Raw genomic sequence first — 22,416 nt, forward strand, 5'->3', positions numbered from 1 at the left:
CTCCATCTTCACAATGGGGCAGAACGAAATCGGTTTGCTCGAGTGGGTAAATATTGCAGCCCAAGTTGTTTCTACATCACAGTTCAAGAACAAACATTGCTAACACCGGGAAACTGCCCCATGTTTGACGAGTGATGCATATTTGATGAAGATTATGAATACATACAAAAGCGTTTCAGCAAAAGGTGCTGAGTTCTTAGGCATTAACATTTTCTGAGACAACAAGTGAAAGCGATTTTAACCGGAAAATCGAAATTTCGCCTTGCGAATAAGAAAAATAAATATGTATTCTAACATTGAACTCAACTAAGAAACTCAGGTAAACACGTAGAGATGAAAGGATGAAAGGAAGCGATCAATTGATGATGTGGACCGAGCGCTGTGTTATGTTATGTCAGCGTCATATTACTCGGTACATGAACAATGGCAAAAACTAGTAAGCAAGTATATAATTATCATATTGAGTCCCAATTCTGTACTACTTGGTTACGCAGTATTCAACGAAAGAAACTAATTACAAAACGACATCGACAACAAAATAGCGCAAACAAACACATGTTCGATAGAGAAAAGGGTTTTATCCTGAACAACTAAGAAACAAAACCAGATAACATTTGACTGGAAAAAGTTCGACTCAGTATATATAAAACAGTCAGAGACTAAATAATTGTTTGAGGACTTGCAAAAGAGTTAATTGTATATGAGTCCGGTCGCAAACAGCGTCCAGACGTTATACTATGCGACCAGGAGGTGCGCCATCTACAGGATGCTGCAGTCAGCAACATCCGTAACCGCACATGCGTATGCATACATTATGCGCAAGAATGGACGCTTGTATGGCAAAAGCATACGACTGAGTGCAAATTGTTGCATATTTCAGTCAATTTGTGCATGGTACCAACTTGCAAAATTTAGTACACCAGCGAAAGTATGAATAAGCAATAAGGCATAGAAGTTGATCCAGGACGTAAGAAAATGCATTCGGATTTTAAATCACTAAAATATGATTAAAACCGCAGGCCAGGGTGTTTTAAGGTAGTGCACCTCTAATGGGCACATATCCAAATATAATCTAATTAATTATTTTCTTAATCAGCATCATTTCACTGAACTACATGCAAATTTGTAGGTAGGCTTTCCATGCTTTTTAAAAAAATATACCGATTTTTTCAAAACCACCCCCACGCTCGGCTTTTGCCCAGTTTATTTTCACCCCTGGGGTATATAAAAGTTCCATAATTCATTCAAATTTCCAAATATGGGCATGCAGTTGGTGTGTACAGATGCTGTAAAGGTGTTTAAAGTTTAAACAAGATGAAATAAGTATTCTTTTACAGACATTTATTTTTTACAAATTTTTATCTATGGAAGAGCACCATGAAATGTAAGTGATTTCAGCCAAGTAAAAATTGGGTCGGTTAAAAACAAAGTGTCATAAAATTCAAAATAGTATCATTTAAGTCATATTTTAAACTTAGTTTTTATAGAAACACTATATACAGCAAAAATACCAAGAACTAGACGGATTTACCGTTTACTTTTTGAAATAAAAATAAAAATGCAACATGCATGGTTCGTATTTTCAACAGTAAATCACCCAATTTCGCCATAACGTTGTTTTAATTTTAATAATTGAAAAATGTGCATAAAAATTGCAACATATTTAACAATAAATATAGCTTATATGCCATATTAAATCAAATTACGTTAGAAAATAAATAAAACGCGTCGCAAAAAAGTATACGTCGTCGGCAGGATTCGAACCTGCGCGGGAATATCCCAAAAGATTTCTAGTCTATCGCCTTAACCACTAGGCTACGGCACCTAATAGTAGGCTTTTCAACCTTCGAAGAAATCGCGGGAAATCATTAGAGGTGCACTACCTTAAAACGTTTTTTTATCCAATATTGAATGAATTTTTTTTTTACACCTTATCAATATCTATGATTTTAGAATCACCTAAAGGGAAGTTTAAATAAACTGTACAAAAAATATGTGATAAACCTTTTTCGTTTTATATATTTTAAATATAAATATTGGTATGTTAAAAAATATTGTATTTTTATTTATACATGTATTCTTGCTATGTATATTGAACAATCAAATTAATAAATAGACGGGTTATTTGCCAATAGCCACGCCATCACGTACATGTACATTTGCAGTGTTTACATTTAAACCTCTCGTAATAACACACCGGCAAATCCAATATAAACTGTTCAATAACAAATCAAACATAACTCTCAAAACACACAAACTCAAAAATTAAAAAAAAAGTATATTCAAAAAATAAAAATAAATATATAACTTACCAAAAATTGGTCTCGGTTTAGCCTGTTTTCTTCGCGACATTCTGTGGTGCTATCATACTACGACGCGCCAGTAATGATCCGAAGTACCGCTACACCTCGGATGAGAATCGGAGAATGGTAGAGGGCCAAAAGGGGAGATACGCCGCGACTTGTCTCAGGTGTTTATTGTAAAATTTAAAGCCACCTAAAGCTGTTATCGATACTTAGTAACTGTCTTGGTCGATTTTACTCACCGGCGGAAAAAAACACGAATGGAGATGCACGAGTTTTAGCACTGTATTCTTGAAATGTGTCCGGTTTGTGTTATGTTTCATGTTAGCTACTTTGCTGCATCGATCTTACATCTAGAGGATGCAGACCGTTAACTGACCACGAGGAGGATGTGACGTGTTTACACAGCCTCAAAAACATACATCCTGATTTACACAGAGTCAGAGTTAAACCATGTCTTGGTGGTGTCTTTTGTCATGTACTACAAATGAGCCGTGCTCTGTGGAAAGGGGGTTTAATGCATGTTCGTAAAGTGTCGTCCCTGATCAGCCTGTGCAGTCCGCACAGGCTGATCAGGGACGACACTTTTCGCTTGTATGGTGATTTATGTTTAAAGAACGTATCTTCTTAGCAAAAATCCAGTTTCGGCGGAATTGTCGTCACTGATTAGCCTGTGCGGACTGCATAGACTGATCTAGAACGACACTTACGCACATGCAGTAAACCCCCTTTTCACAGACCACGGCCAAAATGTATTTTTTTATAAGATTAGCGGATAATTAACACATAACTACTTATGCGTTTTATTAATTAAGTATTCTTATAGAAAGTCATATTGTAATTGAATACAAACATGGATATAACGCTATATTTTCCAAAAATAACAGTGCATGTAGTAGCAAATTGTATAGGCTTTGAACGTACAGCCGAAAGTATCTCGATTTACAAGCCTATTGTGGCTCATTTGCTGTGAGGGGCGTTCTAAATTTGACGAGATCTTTGCTGATATTCAAAACTCCTAATTGATATCTGAACGTAAGAGTTAACATTGAAAGTGCTAGTTAAGACTTCTAGAGGAGAAAACACGTTAAAACACCAGAATTGATAGTTAGAAACATACAATTATATACTTAACAATTTAGACTTCAGAAACGTTTTCATTCTATAAGAACTGTACCAATTTTTGATCCGCGCTCTGCGAAAATCGGGCTTAATGCGTGTGCGTTAAGTTTCGTCACAGAGAAGCATGTACAGTCCGAACAGGCTTATCAGGGACGACACTTTCCGCTATAATGGAATTTTTAGTTTAAAATAAATTCTGTTCTACACGAAAATCTAGGCGGAAAGTTTCGTCCATATTTTGCGTGTGCGGACTGTACACGATGATCTGGGACGACACTGTACCCAGATACATATAGCCCGACATTCTCATAGCGTGGCTTATTTACGGATTTTTTTTTACAGAAGCTGGTTGCATATAGGCCTGCCTATATATCAACCACTCATAATTTCATTCAGAGTACGTAATCCATGACACCACCTTTCTAATAAGGAAAGATTTTGCATTTTCTATTACGGACCTATCTTTTTTTCTGAATGATAAAGATAGTTTTTCACAATTACAAACGCAATAATCCGATTTACCGACATCCGCACTCATCATAATTTAAATAAATACAATGCGGATATGATTCACATTCGTGCACGTGCTGATTATAAGGTCCGCTGATGTAACTGATGCAACTGTAAGCTGCACAAGATATCTGAAACGCTTTATAGCAAAGTAACAGAAAGTAATGGATCTAAAAAAATCAAGTTTTACAGCATCCAACGCGTACGTTAGGTATCGAAAATGCAAATGATGGTGTGTTTTATAGGCAAACTTTTCTGGACATAAATCTACATGCACGAAATCAAACTGGACAAAATCCATATTTTATAACTTCATTATTTTCCATTGTTATTGTTCCTAACTGGCATCACACGTATACAGATACAATAACAAGTACACTTTTTATGATGAAAAAAAATCAATTTAGTTTTTTGCTTGTGTTTTTCTAAATTACAAATTTCTCATGATTAATTCAAAGCAATCCGGACTGCAGCGGTAAGATGTACTGTTAACGTATACTTGCAATTAATTACGGTTACTTGCGACAGCTGCCTGTGTGGATTTACCGATATTCGCTGATGACTTGACCCCACAAAAGCGATGTAAATACTAATCCAGCTCCAGATAATCCGTGTCGCTGCATAGTAGACTATTGTTCCGATTATCCGGATTACATGCTACATAGGATACACATCTTTGCAAACTGATTGCCTGATCGCATTAACAAACTTACTCGTTTGATTACAAGGTTTTCAAATAAAACGCAATTATATCGTATGACGTCTTCACCGTAATTATACCACCACTCCATCCTCCTCTCCCTCCTCCCCCTCGTCGTCGTCGTTTCCTCCTCCTTCTCCTCCTCCTCCTCATCATTATCCTCATCATCATCATCAGCAGCAGCAACATTCAGCCGTGATATTAAAATCAGACTAACATGACTTCTCATTAACTAGTATGTCACCTATGCAATCAACGTTGTCGCGGTCTCTTCGAGGTGTTTAAGTTGAATATCTTCATTCACCGTGGTGATATATCTTTATACTACTTTTTCATCTGATCGAGTTTATAAGACTTATTCGACTGAACAGTTCCCTGTGACATAATATATACTTGTAAATGTATTAATGACAATCGAAGCAGATACACGTGAACATTATTGGATTAAAAATAGAGAAGCTTTACACAATATCCAAATAATAGAATGCGCGGTACATGTAGGTGAGCATGTATAAGATGCGCGGTACATGTAGGTCAGAATGTATGAGATACGCGGTGCATGTAGGTGAGAATGTATAAGATGCGCGGTAAATGTAGGTGAGAATGTATAAGATACGCGGTACATATAGGTGAGAATGTATTAGATGCGCGGTACATGTAGATGAGAATGTATAAGATACGCGGTACATGAAGGTGAGAATGACTTAGATGCGCGGTACATGTAGGTGAGAATGCATAAGATACGCGTTACATGAAGATGAGACTGTATAAGATGCGCGGTACATGTAGGTGAGAATGTATAAGATGTGCGGTACATGTAGGTGATAATGTGTTAGATGCGCGGTACATGTAGATGAGAATGTATAAGATGTGCGGTACATGTAGATGAGAATGTATAAGATGCGCGGTGCATGTAGGTGAGAATGTATAAGATGTGCGGTACATGTAGATGAGAATGTGTTAGAAGCGCGGTACATGTAGATGAGAATGTATAAGATGCGCGGTACATGTAGGTGAGAATGCATAAGATGCGCGGTACATGAAGGTGAGAATGTATAAGATGCGCGGTACATGTAGGTGAGAATGCATAAGATGCGCGGTACATGTGGGTGAGAATGTATAAGATGCGCGGTACATGTAGGTGAGAATGTGTTAGATGCGCGGTACATGTAGGTGAGAATGCATTAGATGCGCGGTACATGCAAGTGAGAATGTATAAGATGCGCGGAACATGTAGATGAGAATGTATAAAATGCGCGGTACATGTAGGTGAGAATGTATAAGATGCGTGAAACATGTAGGTGAGAATGTATTAGATGTGGGATACATGAAGGTGAATATGTATAAGATGCGCTCTACATGTAGGTCAGAATGTATAAGATATGCGGTAAATGTAGGTGAGAATGTATAGGATGTGCGGTACGTGTAGGTGATAATGTATAAGATGCGCGGTACATGTAGATTAGAATATATAAGATGTGCGGAACATGTGGGTGAGTATGTATAAGATACGCGGTACATGTAGATGAGAATGCATAAGATGCGCGGTGCATGTAGATGAGAATGAATAAGATGCGCGGTACATGTAGCTGAGAATGTATAAGATGTGTGGTACATGTAGGTGAGAATGTATTAGATGCGCGGTACATGTAGGTGAGAATGCGTAAGATGCGCGGTACATGTAGGTGAGAATGTGTAAGATGCGCGGTACATGTAGGTGAGAACGCATAAGATGTGCGGTACATGTAGATGAGAATGCATAAGATGTGCGATACATGTAGATGAGAATGTGTTAGAAGCGCGGTACATGTAGATGAGAATGTATAAGATGCGCGGTACATGTAGGTGAGAACGCATAAGATGCGCGGTACATGTAGGCGAGAATGTATAAGATACGCTGTACATGTAGGCGAGAATGCATAAAATGCGCGGTACATGTAGGTGAGAATGTATAAGATGCGCGGTACGTGTAGGTGAGAATGTGTTAGATGCGCAGTGCATGTAAATGAGAATGTATAAGATGCGCGCTGCATGTAGGTCAGAATGTATAAGATACGCGGTACATGTAGGTGAGAATGTATTAGATGCGCGGTACATGTAGGTGAGAATGCATAAGATGCGCGGTACATGTAGGTGAGAATGTATAAGATGCGCGGTACATGTAGGTGAGAATGCATAAGATGTGCGGTACATGTAGATGAGAATGCATAAGATGTGCGGTACATGTAGATGAGAATGTGTTAGAAGCGCGGAACATGTAGATAAGATGTATAAGATGCGCGGTACATTTAGGTGAGAATGTATAAGATGCGCTGTACATGTAGGTGAGAATGCATAAGATGCGCGGTACATGTAGGTGAGAATGTATAAGATGCGCGGTACGTGTAGGTGAGAATGTGTTAGATGCGCGGTACATGTAGATGAGAATGTATAAGATACGCGGTACATGTAGGTGAGAATGTATTAGATGCGCGGTACGTGTAGGTGAGAATGTGTTAGATGCGCGGTACATGTAGATGAGAATGTATAAGATACGCGGTACATGTAGGTGAGAATGTATTAGATGCGCTGTACATGTAGGTGAGAATGCATAAGATGCGCGGTACATGTAGGTGAGAATGTATAAGATTCGCGGTACATGTAGGTGAGAATGCATAAGATGTGCGGTACATGTAGATGAGAATGCATAAGATGTGCGGTACATGTAGATGAGAATGTGTTAGAAGCGCGGTACATGTAGATGAGAATGTATAAGATGCGCGGTACATGTAGGTGAGAATGTATAAGATGCGCGGTACATGTAGATGAGAATGCATAAGATGCGCGGTACATGTAGGTGAGAATGTATAAGATGCGCTGTAGATGTAGGTGAGAATGCATAAGATGCGCGGTACATGTAGGTGAGAATGTATAAGATGCGCGGTACGTGTAGGTGAGAATGTATAAGATGTGCGGTTCATGTAGGTGAGAATGTATTAGATGCGCGGAACATGTATATGAGAATGTATTAGATGCGCGGTACATGTAGGTGAGAATGTATAAGATGCGTGGAACATGTAGGTGAGAATGTATTAGATGTGGGATACATGATGGTGATAATTTATAATATGCGCGCTACATGTACGTCAGAATGTATAAGATGTGCGGTAAATGTAGGTGAGAATGTATAAGATGTGTGGTACATGTAGGTGATAATGTATAAGATGCGCGGTACATGTAGATGAGAATGTATAAATTGCGCGGAACATGTCGGTGAGAATGTATAAGATGTGCGGTACATGTAGGTGAGAATGTATAAGATGTGCGGTACATGTAGGTGATAATGTATAAGATTCGCGATACATGTAGATGAGAATGTATAAGATTCGCGATACATGTAGATAAGAATGTATAAGATGCGCGGTACATGTAGATGAGAATTTATAAGATGCGCGTTACATGTAGATGAGAATGTATAAGATTCGCGATATATGTAGATGAGAATGTATAAGATTCGCGATACATGTAGATGAGAATGTATAAGATGCGCGGTACATGTAGATGGGAATGTATAAGATGCGCGGTACATGTAGATGTTAATGATTAAGATGCGCGGTACATGTAGATGAGAATTTATAAGATGCGCGGTACATGTAGATGAGAATGTATAAGATGCGCGGTACATGTAGATGTTAATGATTAAGATGCGCGGTACATGTAGATGAGAATGTATAAGATGCGCGGTACATGTAGATGGGAATGTATAAGATGCGCGGTACATGTAGATGTTAATGATTTAGATGCGCGGTACATGTAGATGGGAATGTATAAGATGCGCGCTACATGTAGGTCAGAATGTATAAGATACACGGTACATGTATGCGATAATGCAAAGATACACGGTACATGTAGGTCAGAATGTATAAGATGCGCGCTACATGTAGGTGAGAATGTATAAAATGCGCGTATATGTAGGGAGAATGTTAACAGAGCTTTTGGGCTAGAATCAGTATTCATCTTTTGCCGTTGCTGCATACTGCGTCGAATGTTAACGGACGACTTATGACCCAGTGGTCAGGGGGTAAATGTCAAGTCGATTGAAGATGTGTATCGAAATCAGACTTTAAACACACCTTTTTACCATTATGTCATTCCGGCAACCCCTTGCTTACGCACCGTTGTTGTGTCCCCTCCACATACGTACACTGTGTCGTTGAATATATAAAACGTGAAGAATTTGACTTGAATATCAAAAATGAAGCAAACTGATATATTGGACTTAAAAACGTTATGTAATTTGAAATGACAGTTAATCAAACATATAGCTATTTTTAAAGCCTCTGTCGGGAAACCCCGCTTGCGCCTCAGTAATGTCTTCTATACAGAGACAGGCCATAGGTTTCTTCTTATCTGCAGAAACAATGAAGCCGTATCAAGCTACAGACTGACAATGAAACCTCTCACCTGTTAAGGTGTCGTTCACTATCTGTTCATTTGAAATTGGTATTTTTTACTTTCTACTGCAGTCGTATTTGGAACCAGTTCAAATCGCACTAGATTCATCTTCGACGTAATTGAATACTTGGCGAATACTGATTTTTTTTTCCGCATTGTGGAGCATGACTGGTTCCAGGGCTCAGTTATTGTTTTTTGCTGAGTATATACTTAGAATATTATTTATTATCAACCAAAACATGTTATTTTTTGTGCTTGTATTTCATTTTAGCAAGTTAACCGCTTGGCGATATAATTTAATATTTAATATTTGACTATTCTGTCATAGGAAGGTAGCCTCGAGGGAATTAAGTAATAAACAGCGCACACTGACGTACATTTTGCAGTAATTTTGCACAAAAGTATCTACCATGTCACTTTTGAAAGAATCGCGCGAAAACGATCGCATGGGATCTACCGCCAAATGCATCAACACTAAGCGCTACTTTCTAACCATCCCTCCATATCCCTTTATATTATCTTATATTGCTGTTAATTTTTCTTCAAACACACGGAGGAAAACTCGTGCGAGATGCAGCACATGTTATCCGTGCAATCTCCATTCAATAAGTATTTGCACAGACGCAAGTTTCATCCCATTCTAGTCTAGACATATTAGTATATTTCAATGAAACATGTGCACACTGCATTTTATTGGCGTTTTCACGTTAAACTTCCTAATGCTCGCCCATTTCATAAAAAAGTATACAAGCGTATTTCATGCACTTAACTTGCAGTTTATCCCATTTAAGCCTAGCGTCTAGAAAAAGGCCTTGGCAAACAGCGTAGACCCAGATGAGACGCCGCATGAGTCTGCTGGGTCTGCGCTGTTTGCTTACAGGAATTTCTGTAAGAAATAGTCTAAATAAATATACTAGACATCCCTAATTTAGGAAATAAATGGATCCAATTTAGAAGGATGGGAGAGTCCACTAGGCATAAATGGGTTAACTTGTAGTTTATACATTCAATACGTGATACTAGTTACATGCAGTAAAAATCAAATTATTATTTTATTAATCTAGTACAACTTGTACTGGGAAAGGCAAAAATTTATTCAAGAAATAAGAAATGAACAAGAAAGTGAACACAGAACTTTAAGAAGGATAAAAACATATTTCTTATATGAACGTGGTTATAAAAGAAAGACGTATACTTTTCTGATAGATTCAATCTTTGTCACAAAGGTCACTGTCGCATTCAAATCCCATTGCAACTATATATGCTTTCGTACTTCAAATCATAACGCAATATCTCGTTTGACAGAGGATCGCTGTTTTTGAGGGTGGCAGCTACTTGAGACGCATGTGATTAAGTTATCGCAATAAAACAAATTGGTATAACAGACAGTTAGCATTTACATCTCGAGTTTCTAGCCGTAAGCTGGACCATAAACCCTCTGATTTATACGTGTTCATATTGCCGTTAAAGTCAACATCATTACCTTCCTTTTGTCCCCTAATTCATAAAGAACATCTGAAGTCAAAACACTAGTTAAAAGGGGCCACAAAGCGTCAGCAACTATTGACCCCACGTCAAACCCCCTTTTCAAGTGCTCATTTGGTCACAAAAGGGATGCGATTTCAACCCTCGCAAAACGAAGCACTGTGAAAAGAATTCAATGGCGACGTACTTCGCGATGTACGCGCAGTAGTCAATTAAGATGTTGAAAAAGCTATTAAATGCTGTTTGTTCATCGGTCCAACATCTCAAAGGCCCCCATCTCATGATAGTTAACGCACGGAACGCTGGTTTTTTGTAGGGTATCGTGTTGCAGCCCTGTTGAGAACAAGGGACCCTTTATGGGAGTGATAGATGCAGAGGGGCCGATTAGTAAGGCGATAAACCGCAGTTTCATATCTGTAAATCACTAATGATTTTATACTGGATGTTTGGGGTGTTTGAGGCACGCTGTCTCCCTTCTTTCAGCCACTCGCCATGCGGGCTGATCTAATGCCGCCACCAAAAAACGAGGTCACAATAACTTACCATAATTATTTTTGAAAATCACACCGATGATTTAATTAATTATAATAATTTAATGTAGAGAAATGTTGATAAAAAGACTTGCATCAGTATTAAACGTTGTAATAAATACAAAGAAAGCAGTGCTCAGTATTCAGTTTCTTATAGTATTTTAAACGCATTAATTATAGTATTATACTATTGTTTACTAGCTATTCATAACAGCAAAATGGCAGATACATTAACTTTACGGATATTTAGTAAAAGACAAAACTACAAGAAACAGTTTTATTTAATCGTATCACCATCCCGTGCTGGTGCATATTTCACAAGATATATTTGCAAACAATATTCACACCGAACAGTGTAATACCATTTTGTAAACGTCTTTGCTCGATCATTTATAACAAAGTTATTTAGCGATTAATAACTTCGTACGGAAAACACAAGTATAAACCATATAATTGTACATACTTACGACGTGTCAAAGTTCGTTTTGAAGATACATTACATTTTTCGGTTTCGATCGAAGTTCCAAAAAATATTTTATAACTTGATGATGTTATAAAAAATGTTTTTTCCTAATTAAAGGGAATCAACTCGTGGAAATATAAACGCACCAAACGTCCTGAAATAATTATTAACGTCCCTTTGCATGAGGTCGTATTTCAGTTCGACTAATATTTTCGTTGAATTGAGAGCCTCTCCTTCATCGTATGTCTCATGTTTAAATGCATGTTCAATCATCTTAAAACGTACAGATAAATGGCTTATATAGTGTTTTTTTTATGAATGTTTCGCTCTTTTAGTAAGCTTTTAGTTTTTTAGATTCGTCCGATCTTTTGTAAAAAAAGCACAAAATGTTCCGGAAATCGCACAAATAAAAACATATCAAATATGTGCACCAATCGATAATCAAAAGTTCCAGCTCCTTCCGACCGTTCTATTAATGTTGTAGTCGAAAATAGAGAATACTATATTAGTGTGATTGTGAACTCAAATTTATCCCACGAGTGAAGAAAGGTTTACATGTAGAGGCTTGCCTAATCTGGGAAGACACTTAACGCACTTGCAATTAAACCCCATTTTTACAGAACGCGTGAAATAAATGGTATGGGAGCTGTGGTCTCGTCCAAATATAACGCCATATGGTACAAACCATTATAAAATAACCTTATATTATTGTATAGTACATAAACTTAGAAAAATTAGGGACCAGAATTGTGAATGATCATGTTACCGATACTAGCTAAGAGTGGTTACGGGGTTTGCCAATTCTTCCAATATTGCTTAATTAATAATCTTTCTCTCATTCGTCTAATTTATAAAAAACACTTGCGCAAGTCTGATCTTATTCGAATTTGAACGTTTGAGCGGAACCGATTTAGCAGGCTAAATACACCGGAATAAATGTGAATATGTACCAACGGCTGCTGGCGAATTCATATTGAGCTATGCTCGGAGCTATTCAAATCTCTGCGCGGAGTTTGAGTGAATACACTCGGAGACGTTTCTAACGCAACACTTTTCAAACTTGAATATTTCAGTGATTAGTTAAGATTTTGATTAGACATTTTACGTGTGATCATTTGACTGCATTCTGAGCAAGCTCTCGAAAAAAGCATTCGTCCTTGATGATCGGACGCTTAAGCACGTGGGGTATGTATGGTTTCATCTGTTTGCACGTGAAAATGGTGACACGCAATGTTATTCAAAATTTATTTCAATGTCATCATTTAAGGTGCGTACTAACATTATGGAAACATAAAACTAGTTTTTAAAAACGTATGGCTCATATGTATATTTCAGAGCGCAACCGCTGATTTTTTTTTGCAAATTGCAGGTTACCTGCAAGTGTGTTGGAAACTTTTCTCACGCAACACTTCAAACTTTAATATCTCTCTCGTTTGTAAAGATTTTCATTTAAAGGGGCCTTTTCACAGATTTTGGCATTTTTTAACTTATTCATTAAATGCTTTATATCGATAAATGTAAACATTGGATCGTAAAAGCTCCAGTAAAAAATCAAGAATAAAATTAAAAAAAGGAAAAGAACATTGCCCGGACCAGGTTTCGAACCAGTGACCCCTAGAGTCCTGCCAGAGTCCTGAAGTAAAAACGCTTTAGCCTACTGAGCTATTCCGCCAAGTACACATGCATGACGTATTTTATACCTTATATAAGCAATCTTCATAGTTTCACAAAATTTCACGTCAAAAACAGAACTCTCCAAATTATTATCCGTTGCAACGCTTTATAATTTTTAGGTTTTAAAATCGTCAAAAGATGCATATAATGGCTATATTAGACCATGGCAAATGTTCAGTATTACTGTTTCCTCACAAATATCATAACTAAAACGAAAATTTGCGAATCTGAACAACTTTTTTGAATTTTGTCAATTTACCAAAGCGTGAAAAGATCCCTTTAAAATTGAAGATGTGATCATTCGACTACATTCGATGCAAGCTAACGATAAAAGCATTCTTCCGTGACGATCGGACGCTTTATCACTTGGTGAGGGTAGCATGCAACTTGCCTTAATGCGCGGTTGCGCTTCTTAATATTCATATGAGCCATATATAATTTTTTATTAATTATGTTTTTCTGGTATAAGAACCCACCTTAAATGATGAAATTGATCTAGATTTATAATAATATTGCGTTTCATACATACCCACGTGCTAAGGCGCCCAACCGTCACGGTTGAATGATTTTATCGAGAGCTTGCTCAGAATGAAGTCAAATGATCATATTAAAAATATTAAATCAAAATCTTAACTCATAACATAGATATTTAAGTTTGAAAAGTGTTGCATTTGAACATTTTCCAATTGAATGTCCATTTTGACTACAAATCTACAAAATCTACAAAGCTAATCGACCCGGTGAATCTACACTGCTAAATGACCCGGTAAATCTACAAAGCTAATCGACCCGGTAAATCTACACAGCTAATCGACCCGGTAAATCTACAAAGCTAATCGACCCGGTAAATCTACACAGCTAATCGACCCGGTAAATCTACAAAGCTTATCGACCCGGTAAATCTACACAGCTAATCGACCCGGTAAATCAACAAAGCTAATCGACCCGGTAAATCTACACAGCTAATCGACCCGGTAAATCTACAAACCTAATCGACCCGGTAAAGGTTACATAATACAAATAAAATGGTTGTACTCTCTAAATAACTCAAAGCGTATCGATTGAAGATATGGTGCTAAGGTTTAGTTAGGTAAGGCATTGGCATGTACTAATAAAAGCATGTGATAATTAAGATTTGAGACTTCATGATGGAACAACACGATTTGGCTTATCACCTCTCTTCTGGCGAGTATCCGGCAAAAAAAGGTGAGGAAATAGTTCGTTTTTATTTTTGTCGAGTTTATTCTTGCTTTCCGTATATGTTTTTTAACAATTCAGTTAAGAATGCCTTTTCTGAAAGGATATGGTTTTGGGAGTCTGCATATGCAAAATGCATTTATTTTCGCTTAAATTTGCCGCATTGACATTGATTTATGTAAGGACAATAATTGTTATATGGAGGAAGTTTAAAGGGGCCTTTTCACGTTTTGGTAAATTGACAGAATTAAAAAAAGTTGTGTCAGATTCGCAAATTTTCGTTTTAGTTATGATATTAGTGAGGAAACAATAAAACTGAACATTTACCATGCTCTAAAATATCCATTATATTCATCTTTTGACGATTTGAAAACCTGAAAATTATAAAGCGTTGCAACGCGAAACGATTGAATAATTTGGAAAGTTTTGTTGTTGTCGTTATATTGTGTGAAACTATGAGGATTGCTTTTTAAAGTAAATAAATACATTGCATCATAGCATGAGAGCGGATGGCCGAGTGGTCTAAGCGGAATACTTTTAAATCCAGGACTCCAGCGGTTAGTGGTTTGAGTCCAGTCGAGGGTAACTTTTTTTCTTTTTTTTTCAAATTGTATTCTTGTTTTTTTACTAGAGATTTTTATGTCCAATATTTCAATTTATCAATATAAAGCATTTACTGACAAAAAAACTTCAATACATGCCAAAATCTGTGAAAAGGCCCTTTAATATAGTGACCAAAATATATTATGTGAAACGTCTTGCACTTTTTGAACACCCACTTGTTATTCGACTCTGTCACAAGTTTTAGCTCAGCAGTTCTTAACAACAAAGACATCCATGCATCACCTTTATTGATTATTAATAATGATCCAACCTTTTATACTATTTGGAATCACTCGTGAGACGTTTGTGCGCTATGACCACGAACAGATAGTCGACACTCATGACAACCACGATGATGCAGTGAACATATATGAGCCAAATCTGTGAGAAGCGTTCCATTAAATACCCAACCAGCACCGGATATAGCATAGCGCACAGGGCAACAGGAACGTACACGGTCGAGGCGACCTTGCCTGTGAGACGCGTCACGTGATATGATATCCAGGCGAATATACCGCCATAAATGCTCGACATTCCCAGCCCGCATATACAGACGGCCAGCCACAGAATTACGCGAAGGTCAAAGACAATGGAAACTATTAGTAATGTGCTGCCAACTATCACGGCCGCGTAATTCAGAAACAGCAAGGTTGTCAAACTTAGTTTCTTGAGTAAAACTAAGCTAAAAGCTCTGCCTGCCGCAAACGTAATCCAGAAAGCGGAGTTTATACTCGTGCCTTCTAGAGTGCTCCAGTTGAGACTTGTGGTGACGAAGGTCATCAGGAAGTATGCCAAGCCGCGCTCACACATTAAGTAGAGAGAGAGAAGTAATGCCGATAGTAAGGTGAAGACCACTTGCATTCGCGCTGAGAGACCATACTTAGTTTGTTTGCTGCTTGATCCATTGATCAAGTAATGTGTGTCAATTCTTCTGTGAATAACGCCATGAGTTGCTAGGACGACGATGTACACGACGGTGGTGACAAAAGGGACGACTGCGGCGATCATGAATGCGAAATGTACTTTCGATTCGCCGTAGATAACTTCATACTCGCAATCTGCACTCGAGCTATTACTTTGCCAATTGGTATGAAGGATCGAAGAGTTACACGCTCCTAAAGTTGAGTCATTCCTGGGCACTGAAAGTTTTGGCGCCAAAAACGGTCCAGCCGAGAAAGGCGATATCGTGGCACCGATGCTCCACATAAGGTGGTAGCCCTGCATATAGGTCCCTGACTGGTGGCCCCATATTTCGGCAATATCCGTCGTCATCACTGAAACAAAAGACACGCAACGAGGAGTTAATTAATGCTTAACATGTAAGTCCTGTATGTTATATTACAACTTTACGGGAGGTACATTAATATAGGTGTATACCTTAAAACACAATGACAAACGCTGTATGCAATACCCTGTCTTAAGTCATATAAATAAAAAAATTAACACGTTAACAATTTTTTTATCACACAAACATTTAAGATTCAATTAAATCCCTGACATTCGAAAATATAAGCTTATCGCCACTATAATAGCGTAAAGAAGCACCATTGTGTGCTATTTAAATCAAGGAAGTGGTCGTATTTGAAAGTTCGATTTTAATCACGGAAATTTCATTTAAAATTCGTTTTTATGTTTAATGTTCCAGTATCACGGCTGCCAGAATAGTAACTTTATATTCAAAATAAATCACAGTCGTCTTTTTTTTAAACCTGTTTTATTAAGCTCGATGGCAAAGAAAACCTTAGACTTATTTGAAACGCTCTCGAGTTTGTTTCCTAAGACTATAACCAGTACTTGGTGTCTATAGGGGAAACCTAAAGCATGCTCCAACAGTGGGGATCGAAACCATGACCTCCGGTCGCTTGGCGGACACCATATCACAGTCATCTTAATAATTGAGTATGCAAATGCACTCAGGTATAGGTCAATACTTAAATTCTTTGTACACACATGTGATTTTTAAGTAAAAAACTTAACTACATCATACTAGTATCTATTATGGCCGTGAACACCCCTTGAGTAATGTGTAACGCAAGTATGCCCGCAAAGTACGGACACCACGGTGTGATGACGGTGATGACGCCTAAACATGCCGTGATGCCGCAGCAGATGAAGACCTTGAATAGACGAATCTGTTCGTGGATTACCCCGCTCAAAATGGCGCCAAATATACCACTGAAAGGTTAAAAGACAACATTTTCGTCAGCTGTTATGAGCTGTACTTTATGCTCTGTTAACCATTTATGTTAGGACGTAGTATAGTTCACGTCCATGCGTCGGAATCAGCCCCAAAATTATGGTCATGTCTTTTAATTCATGTCGAAGTGTCCATGTGAAATTCACAAGCATACCCCAATTGCAATTTAAATTAAAATATTTTTCTGTAATATGAGATAACACACAATCTTTTAAAATTTATATTCATGCATAAGGCGTTATTCAGAAATACACCAAAGCACTTTAAATTAACCCAAGTTAATTTTGATTTGATTTTGATGGTTTTGATTGAAAGTTCAAATAAGTGCTAATATTCTTATGAACTTTTATTTATAATTAAATATTTAAAATAATTCTGACGTACCCAATTTATAGACGGCACAACATTTTAATTTTAAACTCTTTATATCGTAAATCTGATATCGTGATTACCACATCTAATTAACACGTGAATAAGGTTGCCTTTTTAGTTTGTGTAACCCATAAAAATGCCATACAACGTTACGGAAAGTCGCAATTAATGAAAAGTACATTAATTAATATCACAGTTTTCGATAAAATTGAGTTTTCGACATATTTTAAGATGACCATAAGCATGTAAATTGTATGAAAAAAGCAAGACTCAATATTCAAATATCAATTATACCAAAAAAAGTCCTAAACCGTACCGAAATTCTTTAAAAACATGAATGACATAAGACTATTTACCCACCCTAAAGAGAGGCCTGTGAAAATCCACGAGGCCACAGCGAGATCTTCGTTTACCAGGCGACGAAGATCGGGAAACACAGGGCCATGTAGACCACTGCGCCAGCCCTACAAGGTCACAATGTACTCTTTGATCTCAATATGTTTAAAAAAAGTAAATCAATAACAAACGACATAGCTTGGCCGGACGTCTTTAATCGACACGCTGCCAGAGGGCCATTACGCGGCTAGGGCCGATGAAAGACGTTCGATCCAGCTCTGCCGTGTGTTATCGTGTATAAAACATATCACCATATTATGTTCCTTCACTTCAACTAATAACTGACCCTTTTACTTTTATTTTCATTCAATTAATAACGCAATTTATCAATTGGTAGGTAAAAGCGTTCTCTAGAGATCGCGTGGAAATAAAAAGGTCAAGGGACCGACCGGATATCCGACCAACCGACCGACCATCGGACATAGGCACAGAAATGGGCACCGCTCCTTCGTGGGGGACGGGCATTACTATTTAATATCACGTCCGGCATTCGTTCAAAAGCTAATATATGTCGGTAAAAGTGACTAGCCTATTCGAGAAAGTTAAAAAAAAAAGTCTCTAAGGATACGACCGCTCTTCATCAGTTGAAAAACTATATACTTGTAGCAAGAAATATATTTTAAAAGATATTCATCGTTTATTGCAACCATGATAATTCAAAATAGACAAATGATTGCATGAAGTTTAATAAAAAAAATAATAATCATATCGAGATAACGAGAGCTCAAGATATCCGATAAGGCGTTTTCAAAGAAATAACAGATAAAAATAAATTTCATAGAATTCACTTCTTTTTCGCGAGTGGAGCTTATCTTAATCAAGTTAATTAATGCGAAAATTAAAGGCAATTGTACGTTTTTAACAATGAAATATACAATTTGTAACAAAATAAGAACATACCGAATGGACGACACCGATGATTCATTTATTTGTGTTAGTTTATGAGGCCTTTTATCGCGTAACGAACATAGCATATTTGACACGGTCGACATTTTCGAAATTCCTGACGCGTGCATGGGGATTGTTACCCATTTCAAATATAAAGACGCGATTTGTTTATCCTTTGTTCCGAAAAATGGTTTTGGTATCAAAATAAAGATGAAAGATTGAATTTTATGTTAATGAATGCACACTATGGATAAAATGTTTAGTAAAAGCGTATTTTTTACGCTTATTTTCAATTAGTCGTTCGGCCTTTCGACAGGCTGTGTATTAATTGCAGTTAAAGTGACAGGCATTACTCAAGTGTTAATGGCTAACGACATTAGACACGTGTGATCATTGATGCAATTGACGGATCAATTATATACCGCACAGTATCGGAAGCAGCCGGGCAAAGCGGGACGGTGAACTATCATAGAAAAAGATTCTCACCTTTGACGACACTAGGAGAGTGATTCGCACTTCGAGATAAACCACCCCGTTAAAAACATGTAAAATCGGGACACATTTTTATATCGAGATGTCGAATTATGCGAGATAACGAAAGTCGAGATATGCGATGTTCATTAATATAGATAAAGAAGCAAAAAAGTTGGGACATTGAGCTTACCTCGACATATCGAGAAAATCGAGATATGCGATGTCGAGATAACGAGAGTAGACTGTATTTTATTCACTTTTAAATTAATTGCAGACACTATACAGTTGATATGATTTATGATGTCTCGCGATGTGTATATTTATGATATAACTTCTGCATACCGTCACTGTTTGTATTTACCTAATAAACATATTCTTCACGCACATGTTCAGTTGGAAATCCATTTGTGATTTGATAATATTATCATTATCCTTTTCGTTTTTTCCCCATAAATATGCAACTTAGTGGGATTTACCAGTATGTTTTTATTAATTTCTTTATATTTGATAAACATTGATTCACTGTAAACAGTTGTTCAACAAAGATACATGTTCGTCTTATTTGAAAGCGATACAGTGTTATCAGCAGGGGTCGTTTATCTATAGTCTTCCCATCGACGATTTACTGACCGAGTAGAGAACATGAAATTATGCGAGATAGCATATAATTCGCAATTGTTACTGGGCCAAGCGGTTGCCTATGTGTCGCATGGTCATGCACAGACTAGTTCGTATTTCCTTACACAGAACTGTCTAACATCCTATACGCTGTAGTCATCTATCCCGTAAAGGACGCAATAATGTGGCACACGTTTTGGGGGATATTTCTCAAATCAGCCAATGAAATATTCTGATTTATTAATTCGGGTCTATTAGTGGAAAATGTATTCAACATTTTATAAGCTGTTGCTAATGGTCATTAAAAGTGAAAAGCTGGGTTAGACAACTACGTCGATAATGCCCTGATTCAGATCCCCACATCGCTTTATTATGTGCGGTTATACTATATTTCTATTTACCATATACATATACGGATTTTATGCTCTTACTGTATATGTGATACTTGCTTCTGTGTTATCACTTAATATGATGACATATCATTGTTTAAACGTATGCACTTTAAGTTTCGTTAAACATATATTTATTCTCATTTGACACATAAAATCGTTATCCACTAAAATGATCAGTATTCATTTTATAATATAAAGGATACCTACTATAGAGAACATACTGCTGTAGATACATATCGTGTGCAATATCTTGTGCACGTGCAGCGTTCTTTTACGTGCTTCTGTTATGGACGTGTCGCTCTGTTGTAGAGGAACCCCGACATCTGTTTCAGTTTCAACAGCATTTCCATTTTCATAGATTCCTTTATGTAGTGCAATTTTATCAACGTGGGCTTGGTCTTTGTTGTCAATCACTTGCTCATCGTTTAACTCATTTTTTATTAGCATCATGTTTGTCAAAAGTTCATCGATATTGTCTTCACAATTTTCGCTCGGTGTCAGTTCGCGATTTGCCATGATCAAATAGGGAATTACCTAAAGAACACTTTAATGCTACTATATATATCCACATTCGTATCCTTCTCAGACCAAACCTGAATATAACTCTATTCAATGCTTATAATGTTATAACATTGACACATAAACAGTTCGTTTCGAAATAAAACGAAGCAACAACTTACCGGGTATGTATACATTTAGATTTCTTACATTTTTACAACAATTTAGACTCACGTCTTACCCCCCGTTCACACATAGCTGCGACTTTATGACGATTACCCCGATCAAGCCAAGATCTGAGAAAAAGGATCGAGGCCGATCGGAGTCTAAATCGAGCAATTTGGCAAATTATGGTCTTCATTTCGACGCTTCTACGATGCCCCTACGTCAAACGCTAACTGTGTTTATTGCCGCGATATTCAAGATCATACTACGACGCTACGCAGAGCTTTTACTGCGCTTTTACTTCGATCATGAAGATCTCCACGATGCTTCCGCGCTGCCTGTATGATTACGGCGCTTCTACTACGCTCTTTTTACGACATTAGAGCGATTCTTGTAAGCTACGATCCCGCTACGCTTGTTTTGAGCATGTTCAAAATAAGCGTGGCAAGAGCGTAGAGCTCTCCGAACATGAAGACTCTACCGCGATCACACTGCGCTTATGAAGACTCCACTACGTTTCTCCTGCGATTTGTCACGATCGGCCACGTTTTTGGCCGCACCTTGATCGTAGTAGAAGCGGCGTCTATGTGTGAACGGGGGGTTAGTGCTTTTTTAAAATGAGCTCGCAATATTCAATACTCAACTTTTTCTATGAATTGCAGTTAGTAAATATTCTCATTGCTAGGTTTTTAAAACACCCGATATCTATTTCAAGTATTTTGTATTGAGCAATCATTAATCCACATGTATTTTTTCTGTAAGTTCCCCAATGCCTTTCTAAACACCGTTTCATGTATATGTTACTCGTGTTTGGTGATAAACTGTTCGTCCTAAATGTGTGCCACTCACCGTATACACATATCTCTACATAACCTTTAATAGTCCACAGTCGTTATGTAAAAGAGCAGTATCGCATTCACTTTTACTTTTCTCATACGATGTCCAAAGGTCACAAAAGTCAAATTTACGCGAAACTATTCTTTATCTTCGTGCCCTTGTTATATTTATATTTGTTTGTGTGGCAATATTTGTGAAGGTTTGCTATCAGTTAATACGACCCCTCTTTGCACCGAGGCATGGGCATTGCATTATCAAAGCGCTGAAGGCACTGCAGTTGTTCGCTATTGCATACTTTAAGACGCAATTCATTTTTCAAAATTAATCGCAAGTTTGAAATGAACATACGCCATTCACATTTATGAAGAGTGTGTCATAACGCACGGGTCGAGCTTTGTGTGCACTTTTTATAATCTTATTTATTTCATAGAGGTAAACAACATAGCCTTTTATGGACGTTCTGAAAGCATAAAAAGTATGATGAAAATGGTAGTGAGAACTAAATATAAAGACAATTTGCAATCACCATCATATTAAATGAATATTGTTGGAATATCG

General features: G+C 37.4%; 2 protein-coding genes across 13 annotated transcripts in view; both read right to left on the bottom strand.

Moving 5' to 3' along the window:
* LOC127857702 (ras-responsive element-binding protein 1-like) overlaps positions 1–2,481 on the bottom strand; it is a 62,884-nt gene extending 60,403 nt beyond the window's left edge. For all 4 annotated transcript variants that reach the window (XM_052394328.1, XM_052394325.1, XM_052394327.1 and 1 more), the window contains exon 1: positions 2,313–2,481. In XM_052394328.1, the coding sequence (XP_052250288.1) occupies positions 2,313–2,352 (40 nt within the window). In that variant the 5' untranslated portion in view covers positions 2,353–2,481. The remainder of the gene's footprint in view (positions 1–2,312) is intronic.
* Positions 2,482–15,252: 12,771 nt separating this feature from the next.
* Positions 15,253–22,256, bottom strand: LOC127858301 (sodium-dependent glucose transporter 1-like). Of its 9 annotated transcripts, none has more exons than XM_052395318.1 (5): positions 21,871–22,256; positions 20,566–20,892; positions 17,951–18,054; positions 17,009–17,196; positions 15,253–16,295 (listed from the first exon to the last, which is right to left on the bottom strand). In XM_052395318.1, the coding sequence occupies exons 2-5, from the start codon at positions 20,872–20,874 to the stop codon at positions 15,301–15,303; spliced, it is 1,596 nt and encodes a 531-aa protein (XP_052251278.1). In that variant the 5' UTR covers positions 20,875–20,892; positions 21,871–22,256; the 3' UTR covers positions 15,253–15,300. The 9 variants fall into 9 exon arrangements, with proteins under 9 accessions (XP_052251278.1, XP_052251279.1, XP_052251275.1 ...); XM_052395319.1 differs by having other exon boundaries at positions 20,566–20,902; XM_052395315.1 differs by having other exon boundaries at positions 20,566–20,951.
* Between the last annotated feature and the right edge of the window lie 160 nt (positions 22,257–22,416).

Source organism: Dreissena polymorpha, chromosome 14 (genome assembly GCF_020536995.1).
Source record: "Dreissena polymorpha isolate Duluth1 chromosome 14, UMN_Dpol_1.0, whole genome shotgun sequence".
Lineage (NCBI taxonomy): Eukaryota > Metazoa > Mollusca > Bivalvia > Myida > Dreissenidae > Dreissena > Dreissena polymorpha.

Coding starts and splice junctions, on each gene's coding strand:
- LOC127858301 (XM_052395310.1), bottom strand. CDS start 21,217: ATGAAGACCATAATTTGCCAAATTGCTCGATTTAGACTCCGATCGGCC. Junction 18,055..20,565: donor ACAGCAGTATGTTCTCTATA/GTAGGTATCCTT, acceptor GTGACCTTGTAG/GGCTGGCGCAGTGGTCTACA. Junction 17,197..17,950: donor TTCACAGGCCTCTCTTTAGG/GTGGGTAAATAG, acceptor TTAACCTTTCAG/TGGTATATTTGGCGCCATTT.